The sequence below is a fragment of the Patagioenas fasciata genome, chromosome 4, assembly GCF_037038585.1.
Source record: "Patagioenas fasciata isolate bPatFas1 chromosome 4, bPatFas1.hap1, whole genome shotgun sequence".
Classification (NCBI taxonomy): domain Eukaryota; kingdom Metazoa; phylum Chordata; class Aves; order Columbiformes; family Columbidae; genus Patagioenas; species Patagioenas fasciata.
Genome location: NC_092523.1, coordinates 41,073,590 through 41,094,780, shown reverse-complemented (window position 1 = coordinate 41,094,780; position 21,191 = coordinate 41,073,590). Strand labels below are relative to the sequence as shown.

At 38.1% G+C, this 21,191-nt stretch overlaps 1 protein-coding gene across 7 annotated transcripts in view; it reads left to right on the top strand.

The window, feature by feature from the left end:
• CLCN3 (chloride voltage-gated channel 3) overlaps nucleotides 1-21,191 on the top strand; it is a 71,497-nt gene that overhangs the window by 22,210 nt on the left and 28,096 nt on the right. Inside the window, exon 2 of one of the 7 annotated variants that reach the window (XM_071807709.1) lies at nucleotides 17,471-17,585. The exons of 3 other annotated variants lie outside the window; for them this stretch is intronic. Coding sequence is in view for 2 of the 4 variants with exons in the window: in XM_065836576.2 (XP_065692648.1) it covers nucleotides 9,498-9,579 (82 nt within the window). In the remaining 2 variants the exon portion in view is untranslated. Of the gene's footprint in view, nucleotides 1-9,331; nucleotides 9,580-17,467; nucleotides 17,586-21,191 lie in introns of those variants that run through there. 3 more of the 7 variants (XM_071807710.1, XM_065836576.2, XM_065836578.2) reach the window with 3 other exon arrangements.

The following is a 21,191-nucleotide window of genomic DNA, read 5'->3' as shown; positions in this document are numbered from 1 at the left end:
TTGTTTTGTTTTGTTTTAACGTAACTATTGTCCAAAATGAAAAATCACTTGATGTTGTTCTAGTTGAACAACCTGTAACAGTGTTTAGGGTGTTAGTCTGTGCCTTTAGATTTGGATTGGTGTGGCACGAGACTTCCTAAGGGATGGAAATTATGGCAGTGTGTGTATGTAAAGTTCTAATAATGAATTTCTCACAGATGCCAAGGTCAGTTCTTTGAAGACTTGTTTATAGGATATGAGAATTGTATTGGTTTTAGAACTTAACCCTCCCTACAGTCCTTGAATAGTCTTGTCAGTCTTCCTTGTCAAAGTTGTATTTACAAAATTAGGTTTCATCATCTTCCAAAATACACAAGCATATGCATTTCTAGCTTATTACGCTGGAAGAAGATAAATCATAATACTAGTAATTCATCCTTTCTGTCTTTCAGATATTATATAATCTTGGTGTTTTCCTTCTGCAGCTCTGTTGAAGTGCTCACAGCACACTGGCTTTGTTAACAGATGCTGCTGAGGCAGTTATTTCTGACTTGACAGCCTGGTAGAGTGCTATCAGATGGGTGTCCTCCTCCCAGGCATGCTCTATGAATAGTGTAAGGAGAAGGAATGAAAGCTGAGGAAATGTGATGGCAGATATGTAGGAACAAGAGTCTGAAGCATGCAATAGTCTAATATGACCATAAAGTCTTTAAGTACTAAATAAATAATCATAATCACAACATTAATAATAATATTTCATTTATTCACTTTGCCTTTGATTTGTTCTCTCAAGTAAGCCAATGGAGGCAGATAAGATTTTAACCAAATTGATGTCAGGCTGCACTCTTGCTTTCTACCTTTGAGAATATTCTTGCTTACCAGCTAAGAAATGCATTTTGAAGTGAAAGCTTTTCATCTGCTCAGAATGAATAGAAATGTTCTTCTGGAAGAGGATATTGTGATGTTCCTGAAATGCAAGAACAGCTTTACGGGGTGAAACCACAAATCCACCCAGCTCAGCATCCTGTCTCTGACAAGAGTCAAAAGTTAGTGCCTACGGAAGTTCATCTGAGTACTTGCACAGTGGTTTTCAATGGCTGAGGGCCTCTCTCAGCTGAGTGGTGGGTTTTAGAGTTTTAGTCCTCATCAGTGGATTCCTTTTTCGTGATCTTTAGCACCCACACCATTCCTTGGCAAGCTCTATCAGCTCAGCTACGCTTTATGTGAAGAACCACTTTATTTATTGTGAACCTCAATCCAGGTATAAATACTTCTAACAACAGCTATAACTGCCAGTCTTGCCTAGGCTGACACTGGCCTATGCAGTAGCATGGACTGACACATGGACTTCTTTGTCCCTCACCCTTGTACAGCATAAATGCTCTTTTTTTTTTTTTTCTTGATATTGCAGCTGTGAAAACTCTTTCTGCTGATACATAGGGGCTTAAGAGGTTATTATTAGCTTATTGAAATGAAACTGCTGTTGGTACAAAAGGGTTTGCTATGAAACTAGGACAGGGTGACCTGAAACTAGGTTGTCTTGGTTGTCTTGCCCAATACACATACTCTGATAAGGCCTGTCATACATTGGCCATATGCAGGTAGAAACTAATGACGGTCAGCACATGGACAGCATGGTGCTGTGGCTGCGGAAGGCTTCTCAGAGGAGAAAGGAAAGAATCATGGTTTAAAACCCAAGTTTCCCACCAAAAAGAACTGCATCAAAGCAGTAATTCAATTATAGCAAATCAGTTAGTAGGTAAATTTGTTAATCACTAGTGTGAGGTATCAAACTGTTTATAGCTTATGTTTTGCTATACCTGTATACAACGTGTAGTCATTAACAAAAATTTCTTGTTGTCCTTGCCTTTGTCATTTGTTGTTTTGTTGATCCTGCAAACCAGTAACTATCTTAAGAGCTCTTTCATTAGAATAGATGGCAATAATTTTATTTCCATTGCTGCTTATTTCTTTCCCTCAGTTGTCTCTTTTCCAGGTTAAGGACTTCTCGTTTGCTCAGCTGAACCTTGCAGCTATCCCATGCTTTGAATCCTTTTTAGTGCCCCTTTCTGAACCTTTTCTGTTATCTGTAACTTACAGGAGGGAACAGAACTTCACATAGCATTTGGCATGTCATGAAGTAGCAAGTCTTATTTTGACCACTACTAAGTATTGAGCTCATAGTTTCATGGAATTCAAATATGCCTGGCATAGAATAGCATTATGTATTAACAACATGCAAAATTGCTGTTGGCACTATGTTCACACAGTTCATGTATGTATGGAGAAGATGTAATATTCTTGAAGACAAGAAGTAAGCTTAATATATATAGCACATCTAGGGAGGAATACATATTGATGCTGTAATTTCGTCCCAGTGTAAGTTGGAAATAGTGGCAAAAAATAACCCTAAAACTGAATAAGGGCAATCTAGCAGATAAAGGCTATTTCCTTAAATGCATTTACCTAAGGGGGAAACCAAATGATCTTGGTAGCAGAACTTTGGCTAGTCCTAGAAAAGGGAGACGTAAACTTTAGGAAAGCTGCTAAGTAAGCCAGGATTGCTTCCTACTAAGAAAGCAAAATTGTTTTGTTGATGAGTTATAATTACGGTTTTAGCATATTGGAGTTGTGAGGAAGGGACACGTCTGCAAAGGTGAAAATGCAGTAGGACTCTTTCTTAGGAAAAGCCTACCCTGTAAAGAACAGAAAAATGATAGAAAGTAGTTAAGAGGTACGTACAGAATCAGAGAAGGCAACTTGTTTGCAGACCATAGTCCGTTTTTCTTTCAAAGTCCTTCTTGCATTATTAGTACAGTAGAATTAGATATTTTTAATGTCAGTATAAAGCTAACCAATTACAAAAAAAAAAAAAAAAAAAAAAGAACCCCACTTCTCACAGCTGATAGCTATATGTAGTTTTTTTGATGTAAAGGATTTTCTTCCAGTGTTGTTTGGCTATAGATGTAGTGTGATGGACAAGTCCAGAAAGAAGTGAAAAGATAATTGAAGAGAGTAGTCTTGCTTTAAGTGTTTTGGTCCAAGGTGTCAAAGCAGTCTTTAGGGACCAAACACTTGGGTTTTTTCCACTTTATTTTGGTCACATTGCATCATGATTTCATTATTTCCCCTTTTTTCTGTTTATTTTTTTCTTTTCTTGTCCTAAAGTTTTACATGGCAGTAGGGAACCTTTATTCATATTTCACTGATTGGCAGTGAAGGTTCAGCTACCCTGGGGGGAAGTCAGTCTCAAAATTGATTACACAATGTGCTTATAGCTATATGACCTGTTCTACAGCATTCTGTTTGCTGGTTGAGTTTGACTTAAATTACCATCTTCCTTGTCTGGACAGTGAATCAAAGCACCCTTGGAAGTTACACAATACTGTAGAAGCATAATTGAGGAACATGTGGTTGGCCAGTGAAGACACAAGCTTATTAGGTTAGATCCTGGAATCAAGTGTTCTCTGCTGGGTGAAATGATTGCAAGCAAAATTAAGGAACTAATTTGTGGGAAACAAATTATATTGAAAAAAACCCTGTGATTTAGAAGCTGGGTTTTTTTCTGTGTAATAAAACACAAATAGAGGAAATCTTATTGTGTATTGCTGCTGAGCACATTCCTCTGGGCTTTTTGACTCCTGTTTTATATAAACCCCATCTGCCTTGAACTACTTAACAGCATTTTATAATTTTTTCTTCTGCTTTTACAATTTGGTCTAAAATTTTTTGTATTGTTGTCTATCTGCCTTAGTGAGGCTTTTGATGAGGTGGCAATGGAAACACCTTAATGGAGCCTTCTGCGTATCACAGCATTAGCTTGATACAGAGCTGGGAGCCTTTTGCTACCACCACTGTGATCAAGCATGGGGTTCTATATAATGCTAATGAATGAATGAAGTTTGGAACTCTTTAATTGAAGATTAATATAATATATTTTTATTGTGTACTAATTTGAAGCTATGAATAACTGAACTAACGGAAGTTTCTTTTTTTTCTCTCTTTTTCTTTGTTTTAATCACATCTTTGAGTTATTTCATTCTGGACTGTGTCTGGGTACCAGAACTGAGAGAAGCGTGTTTGAAAAAAAACAAAAAAGCGGTATGATTCTATGCAGAATTAACAAAAGTTAGACTGAAGGGGCTGTAAGATTAGTAAAACTGAAGCACATTAAGTATAATAAATCAAGCTGGTAGAGGGATTAGACCTGGTTTTAATTAGGCCTCATAGATTGAGAAAAGAAGAGACTGGAAAAAAGACAGGGTAATAAAGCTGGAAAGAAAAGGAATGGAAGGAAGAGAAATGGGACACAGTGGATTTTAAGACATTTTGTGTATTTTTTGGGGTAGCCTGTTGTAAATGGATGCTTTCATGCCCAACCTTCAGTTTAGGATGTGTACGAGTTAAATGGTTGGAGATGGCAGCTGTTTTGAGGAGTGCTCTATTATGTAGCATTTTTCAAGAGAAAATTACATCCTGGCTCTGCTGAAGGAAAGGCTTTAGTTTTGAATAATAATAGGAAAGAAAATGACAGTGAAGAGTCACCAAAATGTTCTGCATCAGTCACACTAACTTTTGTCATTATCAGACATATTTTTGGCATCTCTTGTTACTTTAATGAAATTATTCAGCTTCCTCAGTCTTAGATTTGGAATTTTATAAAAGACATGATTTTTAATTTTCATCATCTGATGCAATGAAATTACATGTTCTATCACCAAAATAAACCAAGTATTTGAGGGAATTGAGAGATTATGTTTGGTTTATATATAACAAGATGTCTGGTTGTCTCCCTTTAACCTAGTTTACCTTTTAATATGAAATGGTGGAGTAGTGCTTTGGAATGAAGGTCCTCCATCCAGCCTCTGGTAAGCAGGCTGTCATGCCTCTGTGACACTGCTCTTCTTTTCACTGGCCTTGTTTTGTCACCACAAAACACCTTTACCTGGGTGCATCTGATTTGTCTAACCTCTCACTTGTTTTTGTATTTTCAGATACTTTAATGTGTTTCTTCTCTCTCCCTAAAAGGGAAAAGGTGTGGAGGGAGGATTAAGGTATCTTTCTTCATTCTCAGTATTCATTAAAGGTGTGTCACCCATATACATTGTGACATTTATAGAACAATGGACTTAGAACCCTTTTCTGCAAAGATAAATGCATCTAAGGAAGGGTTAACCACAGCATGTGCCAGCTGAGAACAATGGGAGCACTCAGATGTGTGAAGTTACTTGGACATGGAGGATTTCTGGGATTGAGGCCTTAGTCTGTAATTACTGTGATGAAATCTTGAAAGGAAGCTGCTGTACTAACCTGCTGTTTACATATAAGCTGTTCTGTATACTGAATTGGCCATTTTAAAGGGTTCTCAGTCATTGAAAAATAAGGCTATTGTAAAACTAGGTTTAGGCCTTACAACAAGTGTTCATAATATTAGGTACTCCCTAATGCCCCAAGTACTTAGTTAGCTAGAGACACTATTTCACAAACTACAATGTTGGAATTTGTTGAGCTTCACAACAAAAATAACTGACATTCTGTTCTGAATATAAAATTACCAGTCAGACACTATTTCAAACCAGGTAGAAAGAGAGTAATTTGGAAAGATGAAATTGTAGACTTTTAAATATTAAAAAAGACTGGCTTAACTTCGTCAGGTTAGCATGCATAGAATCTTTCTCTTGCTTAAAAACCCCACACTTTTCATTGTATTATAGGAAAGGGAATACACACAGTGGTAGTGGTTATGAACAATGAGAACACAAGCTGCTGGTAATTGAGAAGGGAAAATGACTGTTCTGCTTTTTAAGAGTAGGCAAAGAAAGGACTGTATTTGGCAGCCAGTCTACAAGTGACCTTGGTAGAGCTGCTGCAATTAAAATTAGGTAGACTTGAAATACTATGTAGGAAATGAGAAGTTGTATCTGATTTACACTGCAGACTTGGTGCCATTTATTTTCTATTTATATCTAAAGTTTATAAAAAATGCCCTCCAACTAGTTATACTATTTATATTTTCAAACTTGGACTGCATATTAGAAATGCGTAGAAATTTTTGCATGTGTCTTAGTACAGTGAACAAGTTTAGGCCAACAAATTAGCCATTTATTTGCTGTGACCGATTTTTAATAGCCGTTCTGAGACATTCCAGGCCTTTGGTAACCACATCAAACTCTTAAACTAGCGATGATCTTCCAGACTGTGTTAAGTCCTTTATATCCTTTATTTCATATTCTATCAAATATGAAGTCTTCTATTATCAACATAAAATAAATGCACCAACAGTTCATTCTGTAATAATTCTTTCTTCAGGTTACAAAGATTGTTGTTGTATTTCTTCCTGCTGTGAATGACTTTTTATTTAGAGCCTTACAGTAAGATTACAGACTCTTTCCAGGTGCTGTTGAGGTAAGGAGTTGAGAATGCTCAGGGATTTCTGTTTTACTTCTACTTAATGGAGCAGTAATGAGGATAATTTGAAGTTCAGAGGTGCTTCGGTTTATTTTTCAACAGTCAAAAATATCTGGTGAGAATGCATAATGGCTGTGAAAGTCACACCACTTTTGGATATTAAAGATCATGAAGATTCAGTTGCTCTTGTTGAAAAGGTGATTGTAGGAGGCCACTCTTCAGAAAGCATTTTATTGTATAGATGACAGCAAATGCAGATGTCTGTTTTAACTCAGTAGAAGACACCAGTATTTTAAAACTGAGTATCTGTGGTTCAAGGCTTCCCTTCGTCTTAGAGATAAGATAGTCTTTAAGGTTTTAAAATATATTTTGCTGTATTATTTTCTTTTTTTCCTTCATTGTCATTTGTTTTTTCCATGTAGAGAGAGAGCAGCATTTTTTCAGCATTTGTATTGGAGCAATATTTGAAAGATTAAATTTACTTTACAGACCTGTCAATATATTAAATATTTCTTTGTCCTACTCTGTGCTGAAAAAGATCATTTACAGTACATAGGTTGTAACACTGACATTGTCTTATAAAATAAATCACTTCCTTAAGAACGTACTTGGAAAATTATCTAAGAAACCAATGCATTTGAAAACTAAAGTAGTTGTCTGTCTGTCACACTTTCAGAGGTAAAAAGGCATACATAATAAAATTAGTTTTGTTCCTTATTTCCTGTGTGAATGAAACTGGAGCCGGGCCGTGGTGCTGTAGGCATGCGTTGTTCTCAACTTTGCTAAGCATTAAAGGTCTTGCTAATTTCACTGGGAGCCTTCAGTTACATCATGTGTTTCTGTGTAAACATACACATGTACAAGATATATTACAGTGTTATACTGAGGCAGTATGTCTAAATAGCATATCCATTTTCAGCTCTTGAGAGCATTTTTTACTGTTATGTAGTTTCACAAAAATGAATCTCTGCAAATTAAGTGATAGTGTAGTTAATGTATGACACATTTTTCTGAAGCAGAACACTTAAAATGACTGAGAATAATATATCATGGAACAATAATTTTATGTGCTGAAGAGAAAAAAAAAATGTACATCTTAAGTATTTCATTACAAGTGAACTAACTATGGAAATCTCATGTAAAAAATTAATTCTTACCAAGGTAAGACCAGTACAAGATCATACAGTAAGTGTAAATTAATATATGGATACAATATATAGTAATCTGTTTCAAAAGCAAGCAATGATGTAGTCAGTTCAAGATTTCATGTCTTTAGATACTGGTTATTTGAAGTGCTTGGGCTTTGACAAAGCTGTAACAGTCACTATTTGGTGATGTATCACATGAACGCCTTGCGTAGCATTCATGTGGGTTGTTGCTTATTTTGTGTCTGAGACCTTTAAGAGACTTGGAGCATTTTATCAATGTGTAGAGTAATGCGAAGTTAAGTATGGACCTGTGTTTATTACATTTGCTCTCCCCCAAACTTTTTAAAATATGAATATGGATATTATGTGGTTATAATACCAGGACAATTACCACAAAAAAAATGGAGATACCAGACCGTTCTAATTAAAGATGTAATTAATTCTTGCTTTAATGTTTTGGAGTGCATATGTTCGTATCAGACATTCACTTCTGTAGAACTCGAAGTTCTACAATGTGAATGGGGTGGTGGAGGTGAAAGCAGGGCAAGCTCACCCTGTGAAGCAGTGCTTGGCTTCTAGCATGTGTTGTGGTTTAACCCCAGCTGGCAACTAAGAACCACGCGGCCGCTCATTCACTCCCCCCAGCAGGATGGGGGAGAGAGTCAGAAAAGTAAAAGTGAGAAAACGTGTGGGTTGAGATCAAGGCAGTTCAACAGGTAAAGTAGAGGCTGCACATGCAAGCAAAGCAAAACAAGAGACTCATTCACTGCTTCCCATGGGCAGGCAGGTGTTCAGCCACCTCCAGGGCAGCTGGGTTCTGTCACATTTTACGGTTACCTGTGAAGACAAATGCTGTCACTCTGAATGTCCCCCTCATTCTCTTCCCCCCAAATATACACTGAGCATGACATCATACGCTGTGGAATATCCCTTCAAGGCACATGGGGTCAGCTGTCCTGGCTGTGCCCCCTCCCAGCTCTTTGTGCATCTGGCAGGGCCTGAGAAGCTGAAAAGTCCTTGACTACCATGCAACTACTTAGCAATAACTAAAACACCAGTGTATTATCAACATTATTTTCATACTAAATCCAAACCACAGCACTATAGCAGCTCCTAGGCAGAAAATTAACTCTGTCCCAGCTGAAAACAGGACAGCAGCTTCTCTTGTTCTCCCTCAGTCGTACTAATTTTGATGTTTGAAAAGAGTAAATAAAATTACTGGGCGACAGGCTTTCCCCCCACCAGCGGTAATAAATGAACTTTAATCTTTTACATCCCTTCCACATAAAATGTGATGGTAGCTGTTTAAAAAGTCTGTGCTGCTGTGACTCCAGATGGGCAAATAAAATTAGTTCGAATATCTTTCTTCAGTTTCATTTGCCAAAATGAATTTTTGCCTTTTAAACTGAGCCTGTAACCTCACCGTTCCCTTGTTCAAAAAGCTGGCAGTTTTGGCAGCTTCACATGTGCAAGTGAGGTTCTGCCGTCGTTTGTCTGTCTGTCCCCACGACGCTGGAGCTGCAGGACGGGGCGGGGCGGGGCGGTGCTGGCAGAGTGGGGCCCCAGCCCTGCGCGCCCGCTCGGGGCCACCTCTGCCCTAAGTCGCAAACGGGCTCTTTTCCTCTTCTTCCTGTCAGCGGTTAAGTACGTGGCTTCGTTTTCCTGCGCAGAGGAAACAGCCCGCAACAGCGAGCGCTGCCGTGCGTGGCGGGAGGCGCAGGTAGCGGGGCCGCCCCGCGGGGCCGCGCCCGCCGCCCGCCCAGCCCCCGGCAGCGGCTGCGGCCGCCCCGCGCTGACATCAGCGGCGGGCAGAGCCCGGCTCCTGCGCCAAGGCGGCAGCGGCAGCTGCGGTGCGCAGGCCGGATCCTGGTCAAACATGGCAGCGTCCCCCGCGGCCGCCCTTGTGTGAGGAATGCCGCGGCCCTTCTGAGCCGGCATACGGGCCTCGGGTTCGCCACATCCATGGATGCCTCTTCTGATCCTTATCTGCCCTACGATGGGGGGGGAGAAGACGGCATTCCGCTCAGGGAGCTGCATAAGCGAGGTATGCCAGATTCACGTTTGAGTTACTTGTTTGCATATCTGGATGTGTGAGACTGCTGTTCAGCTTTCAAGCAGAGGGCTAAAGACTTGTTAATCATCACATTGCTTTGTTTTGCCAGCCTCGTGCCGTTTGTAGGAGGAGAATTCAGTTCTGGCTGGTTCCTCTGCTGTCGGTGACTGTTTTCTCTGTGGGCAGATCAGTCCTGCTGCACATCGCATCGGCTTGGGACTCCATCTTCGATATGTGGCAGTCTTCGCTTTCTCTCTCTTTTAAATCAATATAATACTCGTGCGTGCAAAAAAACCAACACAAACACAAAAAAATGTGTTTGTGACTGACCATGACCAAATTGGCAGGAGTGTATTAAATAGGCTATTTTCATGCCTTTCACTAACTCGGAAAGGAACGGTGTCTAGCTTTGAAGTTTCCTTACGTGCTTTTAGTCTTGACTCTCTGTTGACGTCTTTGATATGTGAAGGGAAAGCTATACAATTGTAATATGTCTGTTAAGCCAGTATTGATGAGCTATTAAGAAACTGGAGCTTTATGGTAGGTTCTTCACACTGTTGCTTGCAAGGAAGCAGATTTAAAAAGAAGTGTGTTATCGATGTTGGGAGGAAAAATCCTATTTGGAGCTTGCCTTTTGTTTCTGCAAATTTAAAGCAGAATATGTTCTATAAAGATTTGGGTTTGTTTTGAGAGAAGTTGTAGTGGGATTAAGTTAAAGTTATGCATTCAAGTTCTGAGGATATGTTGTTTTTTCTTGGTTGGATTTGATGGTTGCACTTTGGTGTTCAAAACCAGTAAATGTGGTAAATGCTTACTTTAGTTTTGTTTAAATTGGCTAATCTAAAATTAGAAAGTTATCAATATTTATGGATGATGGTGATGGCATTAGAGGGGAGGTAGGCTGAGAATAAATATATGATTTACATAAGATTTTTTTTCCTCGTTAATTTGTTGTTTCACCTTTCCTTGTAAACTCATTTCTCTAAATAGACAGACTAGGTCACACTTTTTAATGTTCTTCTAGCATTTTTATCTGTGTTTTAGTAGTTTGCTTTAAAGGTTACTTGTTGTCTTTTTATGATTTTTAGAGTATTTTTCAGTGTATGTTAAGAATATCAACAGGTTCTAATATGGCTTAGAGTGTTTTAAGACAAGCAAATTTTTCTCTGCCCAGATAATTATTACATAGCAGGTGCTGGATAGTTATCTAAGTCAGATTTTAGAATCAGTTCCTAGAAATCAAGGATGGTATTTTCATAGAGTATTTGTGAGGTGTGAATTGGAGATCTTATCAATGTATATAAATACCTGAAGGGAAGGTGCAAAGGAGCCAGGCTCTCTTCAGTGGTGCCCAGTGACAGCACCAGAGGAAATGGGCACAAACTGAAATGCAGGAGGCTCCTTCTGAACATCAGGTAAACAGGGAGCAGTTTTTTATTGTGAGGATGACTGAGCACTAGAACAGGTTGCCCAGAAAGGTTGTGAAATCACCTTCCTTGGAGATATGAAAAAGCTGTCTGGACATGGTCCTGGGAAACTGTTTGTAGGTGGCCCTGCTTGAGCTGACCTCTGGAGGTCCCTCCCAGCCTCCACCATTATGTGAGTGTAGATTTGTAGATAGTTTTAAAGTTGAAAACTGTAAAACAGACCTATTATTATTACACTTTCAAACTCTCCAAATTATAGTTAGGTATTGAAAAGTGATCAGCTGCATATTCCTGGAAATTACCAGATTTTAGTTGATTTTACAGTACAAAAAGTAGAGATCTTCACAGTGCAAAATGGTATCTGGCTTACCGGAGTATTGATATTAAATATACAGTTTACAAATACTGTAATGGAAACAGTGGAGGGTTTGACTGGGTGTTCCCATTTGGTGACAGCTCTAGGAGCCAGAAAAAGAATTCCCAGTTATGATGTGTCCCATTAGGGCTTGTAAATCTTGTATTCCGATACTGTATTTCAAAACCAGTGTTACTGTTGTTTCTTTGATTTGCTGTGGTGAGGGTTGTTTTTTTTTTTAAAAAAAAAAGCAAGAACAAAAAAAACCCAACAGTATTACCATAAGCTCTTGCAAATCTTAATTTGTCAAGTGCATATGACTCAGTAGAAGACTGAGTGTCCAGACCAGTTTGTTCTTTAGAATTCGTCAAAATTTGTGTGTATTTCCTGCTGATTTACAATACCAAAGTAACCTGTCACTGTCATCTTGCTATCAAAATGAGACTTGAAATGCTAACAGTCAAAACCAGAAATTTAAAGTAAATTCTGGACATTTCTTTATTATCTCTGAGTCTAGAAAAGGATACTGCCAAGATTTTTTTCATCTCATGTAGATTTCAGAGCATTTTAATAACAAGCTAAGATAAAATGGATGAAGATATTTTTCAGAAAATAAACTTAATTTTTAGAGCCTGCAGATTTTTTTCCCTTAATTCACACGCTGACAGCAGTTCTGTCCTGCAGAGTACCGTTCATGTCATGCAGATCTGCTTCATAACATCAAAGCATTTGTTGCCCTAATTGACTGCAGTGGCTCATCCAATGTGACTGTACCTCAGCAATGATGAAATCACTATAGGGGTCTTTGAGATTAATTACTGGCCTTCACTAATGTTCAATGAGATGAGATACAAAATATTGTAATGCATTGTTATTAAAAGCCTGACCTGTTGGTTTGCATTGAGATTTTTTTTTTTTCAATGCAGATATGCTGTGAAACATCAAATGGAAAGATTTAAAAATATATATTTATTAGTTGTGTTTATTTTTTGGTGTTGATTACTCATCATTATCTCTTTGAAAAAAAAAAAAAAGACGGATATTATTGAATACTTTTTATTAGGTCTTCCTTATGTTGCTCCGTCCTGAGACTTCTCTTTCTGTGCTAGTAAATGCATAGTTCCAGACTTTATCCTCCAGTTCCTTATGCTCTCTCATACACTGAAATAAAATTGCAGGAACACAGTTCATTTCTATTCTTCTGTGGTAACTAAAAGAGTTAAAAGTAGTTCTTCCCTCCTCAGAAAGGGTTTTTAAGTCCTGGTTTAGGATTGCATATATGGTAGGAATTATTTATAGAATAAACCATACGCTGGAATATATGTCGTGTAAATAAATTATTAGTGTTGTTCACTTCTTCCCCTAGATTTATTTTTGCATCATTTTTGCTAGCTGGACCCTTTTGAAATTATCAGTTTGCCTTCTAACCATTCACAGACATACTCACACTCTCTGATTCCCTTCTTGCCTTTTTTTTCCTAAATAAGCACTCATTTTACCTTTCTTTAATAATTTGAAATCTGAGCAATGGCAGTACATGTATAGTGGCTAGGCTACCGGTAGCAAAACTTGAGCTTCAGCAAGAATGAGGGTTGTCAACTCCCTTTTATTTGTCACATATAATAACTACATCTTATTAGGGTTTGGAAGTCCTCAAGCAAAATTAATGAAATGCTGTTCTGATAATAATCGCAGTTAGTGACCAGGAGATGTGAAAATTACCTCTGTGAAGAGCACACCAAATTTACTGATGACTTCATTTTAGTAAATTGTTTTTTTTGAGAGAGAGAGACAAAAGAACTCACAATTTCATTTGTTGTGCGCCGATTACCACTGCATGTAGGTGCAACTCCTGCTGCTTAGATTACACTATTAATAGCAACACTGGGGAAACCCTCCCCCTTCCCCAGCTTCCCTTGTTATCCTCAGCTATAGGGCAGAGGATGTTTAATCATGTCTTAGGAAGATTTTCGGTCAGATGCCTGCTGAGCCATTTCAGATCCTCTAGGTGGTAAAAGTTATACTTTTGTATTTTAGGCTACATTCCTGCTTATGGGCCTCTCATGTTTAAGAATTAGTAGATAAATCAAAAGCAATTAGAAACTGGAATTCTCAGTGTGACCTTTGAAGAAAATGGGTGTGAAAGTTTTGTACACATGCTCAGAGCTAGAGTTTGACCCTGAAATTTTATTGGTAGCAGAGGAAGAGTAATAAAATTGTTTTTTAGACTAATTACAGGCTTATGACAGAAAATGTGCTCAAGTTGCTTATAGCTGTCTAACATTGAATGCTTTGAGAGAAAGTATCGCGTGGAGGAATTCAATGTGGTTACAGCTCTGAATTTCCGCTGAACTTTATTTTAAGATTCCTAGTATAAAAAAGGGATAAGGATTTTCAATTATGAGTTTAGCATATTTGACTTCGGTGATTAATAGAAAATACCATTAGATATAACTGCAGTTCTCTGAAGGTAGTTACAGGCTATTTGTTTGCATCTGCTGTAAATCTGATAAGGTTCTCTATTGGGTTTGTATGTCTCAATTTTTGTAAGTCATCTTGAGATGTACTATTGTCTGAGATATTAGAAAACTAATGAACAAACTGAGTTTATGCCCTCCTTGGGCCTGAACATGGCCTGACTGGGATAATCCTATTAGCAGAATTATTATTTTTGCTGCATGCTGTCTTTACCTTCCAGAACAACATATGAATAGCTCTTATGTACATGCAGCAGCAGTATTTAAAAATCTGTTTATCTAAATTTCTGTTGTTCTGACTGTTACTCCCTTGGCCATTGCTAGATAATAGATTATTTCCCTTTTGTAATGTTTGCTTTATTTAACTTCGTATATCTTTACACCTTTTTTTTTCCTCATCTCCTTCCTGCACTGTTCATGTTATATTTAAGTTGCAGTTCAGAAAAGGCAACTGAAGAGACAGGATGAAAATTCATAATTAGACACAAAGGGGAACATACTACTTGATTACAAAGACTTTAATATCACCAACAGTAGCACATGATAGCACTCTGACATGACATGCTGTGCTTCTGATTCTGAAATTTAGAGATTAGTTCTAGCCATGAAAAGACAATAGTGTTTAATGACTCTTCTTGAGTGGTTACAGACAAATTTAAATAAATTGACAATTGTATTTTGTTTTTTTTAACAGAAGGCCTCATATTTTGAGATCTGAATATGGAGACAGAAGCTGAGGTGCTAACACATATCTGTGTATACAAATCTTCTTTGTTACAAGTGCATTGCATTCAGGGTGCTTCCCGCCTCTGTTCCCCTTGCCACCTAATACCCAAGGACACACGGGTGAAGCAAAGCCTTGGATTAGTATCTGACCTTCGGAAAGCTACAGCTCCTGCTGATTTTAGCACTCAGCAGGTCTGAATGCTCATGTCAGGGAGAGCTTATTCCAGCCTTTGGTGTAAACTGATTAGCTTCATTTTACTTACAGAGGTATATGTATTTTTTCCGCTTCTTTGACACTGCTCCAAGTAGCACAGGTAAAATACTTTGCACTGCTGCCAGCCAGAAGGACAACTGCTGCGGGGAATACCATGTAGTTGTGCACTGTCTAGAAAATGAGATGTGTGAGCAGCAGCAAACTAGTGTATTCTTGCTGAAAAATTAGCAGTTACGTAGCTTGTAGAGAAATACCTTTGAGAAATTGGTTCCTATTATTGCTCTGCCATTGTCTTCAATATTGGCATTGTTTATCTGTTGGTGTGTTCACAACTCTGAAATGTTTCTAAACATAGCCACCTTTGGGAATTTGGAAATGGATATTACTGTGAAATAGATATTGCTGTATGGTGTCTGGATATTAATATTTATGTAAAAGTTTTAAATTGTTTCCAACAGAAAGACATAATTAAAATCTAACAAGACCCCAAGGGTGCATTTATATATTTCAAAGTAACTAGTCTGACAGCTTGTTGCTGTGGAAGAGAGTGAATTTGCTTATTGTGCCCAGTCTCTGCTCTCAGTTCTTGCTCTTGCACTGGCTCTGTTTCTTGTTTGACAGCACAGAAGCTTGATTCCAGTTCTGTGTAAGAGCAGAATTTTTTGTTGTTTGTTTTGTCTGTTTAGTTGGATTAGCATCTTAGATTGGTTTACTGTGCAGTTGGATCTACCGGTGACAGAGCTGGTCTGAGGGTGAGAGTGGGAGCATGTGACCAAGAATGGAAAGAAGTAGTAAGGGGAGCAAGATCTCCTGTTTGGGTGGCAGCAGTCTCTCAAGTCAGCTCAGCCTTCTGTGTAATTATGTCCCAAGAGATGTCTCATTTCAGAAAATTCAGTAAGCTGATATATGCTGGGTTTAAGACCAAGCCACGTATTTTGTGTCATACATTCACTAGATGTGTATCATATGCTGTACAGCATATGGAAGGGGTCTTAAATTTTATCGTAAAATTACGGTCCATTGTTAACTCTGCTAGCTGCTCTCTTGAGCCTGTTCATGTCTCAGTTCTGTACCTTATGCTCTGCAGAGGCTGTAGCAGTGTGGATTTGTTCTTTTGGTTATATTGGGTAATTGTTAAGATGATCACATGGTGGAGAACCACATAAAAAGCTGTCGTGCACCATTTAATCAGCATGCCACATTTGTCTTAAATCTTGATGCTTCTCATTGTTTTTATGAGAAAAGAAGGAACACTGTACACAAGGAAAGAGTCGGGAAGGATTGTTGAAAGGTTATACAGGAATCAGGAGCTTTAGTGATGTTGCAAAACCTCTTGCTTGTGTAAAACTGTGTTTAGGTAACTGTGAAGCACCTGCTACTTCATTCCTTTAACTCAAGATGGTCCAAATTTACTTTCACTGGGAATTTTAAATAGTAGAGTGTGGAAACTGGAATCCACTGCCTCCCCAGAAGAGAGAACACCAAGAAGTGAGAACCCAGGTCCAGTGGCTCTTTGTTTCTTCATACCAGGGCCTGGGTAGCAGGACTCTGTAGATCTTTATGATGTACTGTGTTCTATCGCTGGGGATTTGTTCTGTGAAGTGAAAAATGCGGCAGCCTATCAACTCACATTTTGATTAGTTAGTGTTTTAAATGTTTCATCTTGATTATTTTTGAACAGTACCATAGTGAATAGTCAGTAGTGGTCTGCTCATGTTTTAAATGTATTAGTCTTTAGTGATGTGATCTTTTAAAATGAATTAGCTAAAAACCTAGCAGGTATTTTTCTCAAAAAAAACCAAACAAACCAAACATGGCTTTCATCAGCTTTGTGTTGCTCAGGGTTGCTTTTATATCTGAAAGAAATCTACTGAGTTACAAAAGGGCAAGGGAATATGGGATCACTACTGCAGGAGGTGAGACAGTCTTTGAAAATGCTCTGCATGGCACCTGAAAAGTGGTGTGTGTAATCTACATAAATAGCTTTTTGTCATGTTTATCATAGTTACAACATCAATCAAGATTGATTGTATGAAGGCACATATACAGAATATGATAGAAGAGATATTCCTTGCCTCGGGGGGACATAAGGCAGGGAGGAACCTGTAATGCATAAAACCACTTGTGTATGTATAGCAAAATATTAGTTCTGTAAATTCTTTGTTCCTGCTTTACATCAGAGGGGACTACATAAGCAAAGCAGGAGGTTGGATCAGTGTTGGGAGCTGACAGCCATTCAGTGTAAGTTTGTGTTCAGAGAGAGATGGAAGAGCAGTATGGTAAAGACTGATTTCTCTGTCAGGCAGAGTGTCTTCTCAAGCAATTTTGGATTGCATTTTTTTATTCTCATTAAAACAAGCAAAAAACAACACACAAAACCAACCAAACAACAACAAAACAATGAACGCCCCACTTCAGAGATGAGTGCTTTTTCATGGTCTTGGAATCTATTTCTCTTATTCCAGTTTTGTCCATGTAACTCTTTTGTTTGTTTTTGCTTTACCTCATTCTGGTCAGGTGTCCCAAAGTACCAGTGTTCCACTGTTAACCTTAATGCTTATTACATTGTGGGTTTGTTGGTTTTTTATTTGCTTTCAACATGATTCAGTGTTCTTTATTAGTTTTTCATTGGTTGCTGTTTTCTTTTTTTAATTTTTTTCTTTTTTTTTTTTTTTTTAAGCAGCTTCACTTGAAGCAGTTCTTCAGCAATACCAGAGCTGATTGCTGAGAAGGGATTGTGCTGAAGGCTTGGAATTACATGCATGGAAATGATAATTAGTCAGCTGCCTTCCTACAAGGTAGTTCAGGCAAGACCTACAGTGACTGAATCATCTAAAAAAGTCGGTCTCCTGTCTCTGAAGAAGCATGTTACTTTTTATTGTCTAGAAGCTTACTTTCTATAAGCTTGCAGTCTCTGCAGCAGCTCATTGGTTACATGTTGAAGATACAGGATTGTTACAGATGCTGTTGGAGAAGACCATGCTAATAAAGGGATGCCAGCTACCTTAGTTTTGCTAAGTATGGAAGGGTTGTGTTAAATTTGCTTTGTAAGAATTCCTGTGAGTTGCATCGAGCCTCTAGAGAGGATCAATGTATTGCAATTTGCCTCCCCATAGTGACATGGGTTAATTTGGAATAACAGTAATAATAAAAGTTCTGCCTGCCACTTTTACCATCTACTTCCCAGTCTAATAAAGCCTTAAGCAAACTCATATGCAACAAAGAGAAGGCTTTATTTTCTTTACAGCTGCAGAATGGCTGAGGTGTGTACATACAGAAAATCTTTCCATAGCTAGAGGCTGTGTGCTAAGTGCTGCTTGTATTTTGATGAAAAGTCCTTGCGTTGAGTTGTAGCCTGAGAAACTCTTGAAACTTAAGGACTGGGGAGCAGGGGGAAAAGGGAAGGGGAAATAACTCTCTGAACATTGGGAATGTCCAGAAGGATACCTTTGCTAGATGCTACAATTTATCAGAGTAATGGTGCTTTCCTGCTTGGAGGTTAAAATGGTGTGATGAAAAATACATATTATGGTAAGGATTTTAACAAAGTCTATTGAGTTGAAAATACATTTAATAACACTTTGATTAAATTGGCAATAAACGATGAGAATTCACATGTGTTTATGTTGGTGAGAATCATTATCATCATAGCTGGAAAGAGCATCTTATGTGAAATGCTATAGAAGGAAGAGAAGAAAGGGGAGTGGAAGTTTGGAAAAGTGTTGAGTATTGGTAAAAGTATATTTCTCTAAATTCTCCTTTAGAACAGTTATAACCTGTGTAGATTGGGGATTGTCCTTTTCCACCGCTGTCAGACTTATGTATCTTACCTACAGAGCATCAGATTTTGTACAGTTGTCCTCTTGGTGGTCCTCTATAGGGCAACCTTTCTACCACACAGTGCTGCAGGGATCACTGTTGCCTGTTCCTCCCTTGGAATAGTGATTCAGCTGTGTCAGGTGTTCATGACAACTCTATATTCAACCAAACCACTTCTTCACATCTTGTTCTGTGTCTCCTCCCCATCATACAAGGATCATTTATATGCCAGTATTTGGTGTGACAGCAAATGCTGGCAAAGCAGGAACATGACACAGTCTCAGTGAGGTCTTAATGTATCCAGGCAATGACCATTCTTTGTAGCCTGTTTCAAGTTTTGCTTGGAGTCTGGTGCAGCACCTGTGGTGCTGTCCATGATGGTTTCCCTGGACAGAATTCCAATTCAACACCTTGTGATACGCATAAATTGTGTTACTCTTTGTGATACATTTATAACTCTCAACTTTTCTTTGCCTTGTGTGGCATAGGATTGCATGCTCCTTGTAGCTTGATATTGCTTCATATAAAGCAGGGCGTAAAACCAGCTCTCCTGGGGCAAAGGCAAACTTTCATCCTACTGTGATCACTCAGATTCAGGAAACTGCTTGTGACTTTGTACGAGATTAATAATTAAACTGTGCCTGAATTTAGTTTATGTCCCCTTGCTTTGTGAAGGAGGTTAATTTCATGTAAAAATAAGATTTTTCATAAAGTGTTCTGTTATTCTTTTAATTTTGAGAGCTAAACTAATCATTACAGTGTGAATATTTTTACTACATCTTCCACAATATTGGCCTGCCCTTTCAGCTAGCCAAATATGTATCTTAGTCTTCCTTTCTAGTTATGAGACTTGGAAATGGTAAGAGAATTGAATCTCCCTTATCCTAAAACAAGGTTTTCACAATCACTTCTATTAGCAAATCTGATTTAATTTGTTGTTGTAAGCCTTTTATTAATTGAAGCACGGGTAATGCTTTTTTACATCTGCCTGAAGAGGGACTAGCAGCAGCTTCGGAAAGAGTTTTACAGGGCTTAGCTATGGTGAATAGTTGAGGGAGAATTTAATATGGCATAGACTGGAGGAAAAAACAGTGTTAAGAAAGATGGCAGCCGGGCTGGCATGAGAGAATGGTATTGACATGTTGAGGAGTTGTCACCTGCATTTCAATTCTCTTTTTAGAGACTTTCATAAATGTTAAGGTTTTCTATATGTAGTGTTTATGTGTAATAAATAATATTTTTTGTCTTTACATTGTCTTAATAGGATTTTTATATTATTTTCTTACATGTTTTCTTTCACTACTAAGAAAATGTTCAAATAAACACTGGGTTATCTAGCAGGCATAAACCAGACCTCTCAAGTAATGTATGGCTGAGGCACACCTTTGAGGCTGAGTATAGTGCCAGGTGTCACACTGCTTCTGCTAGAGCTCAGACTCTAAAAATTTGAAGGGAAAGAACACATTTTACCTATGTATAGATCTAATTGTCAGTTATTGGTGAGAGCTGGGACTGCTGAACTCTCGGCATTTATAGCATTTGGAAGGAGGTTACAGGTAGACCCTTAGAAGACTTTTTTTTTTCTTTTTCTTTTTTCTGATAAGTTGGAAACTTCTGCTGTCAACACCAAGAAGCTGAGCCTGCAGTTAAAAAAACGTGAACAACCCTCCACCTGGCTAATTGTGCCACTGTCAGTCTAGTGAAATGGGTTCTAGTGCCTGTCTGAACTGATAGAAGTCTTGGCCAACTTGGGCCTGCATCTTAAGAATAGAGGTTACTGTGGAACATCATATGCTGATGGCCAAGTTATTTTGCTCTTAGTCCAACATTGATTGTCTATATTTACCTAATTACAGATGTTCCCTGTATAGCTATAGCAATTACTGTTGCAGAAGCAGTTTGTGTTGGGTAGGCAAATGGTGGCCGCGCTATATTGAGGCAGGAACTCATAAAAGTCAAGATATTACAGAACTGATGATGTTTGAAACCTTAAAACAAACACACCACAGCTTTCTTGATCACTTGAGAAGGAGGAAAATTTCTCAGTATTCCTCTTGCTCTTCTGATGACTGGAATAAATACTGTTGGGGATGTTGCTATGCAAGCTGTCCATGAAGGGACTAGCTAGTAATGACAAGTTAGTGGAAATACTGTATAAAGAAAATGCCTTCTAACTTTTCATGACTGAGGGCTGTTCTGTGAATTGTCTGAAATAAATAATTTTTTTTTTTTAATTTGCTTGGCTTTCTTTTCCTTTTTAGTTGCTTTGATAATATGTTGATTTTTTTTTTTTTAGATTTAGTGTAGGCATGTAGGAGAGATTGGTAATCAGTAGTATGTATACTTAAAAATAACTGGCAACTTATGGAAGTGCTGTGAACTTTAATCATCTGGTTTTGTTCTCTTACAGTCAGATTTTCCTCTGATAGATCATAAACTGAAATAAACTTCAAGTTAAGTATGTGTTGAAGCTACTCATTTTTCCCACTTTGTTCCTTTGGAGTTTCTCTGGAGTCTGCACACAAAGAGCAACAGTTTCACTAGTACATTAATATTTAACCAGTGGAAATACAAAGTTACCAATG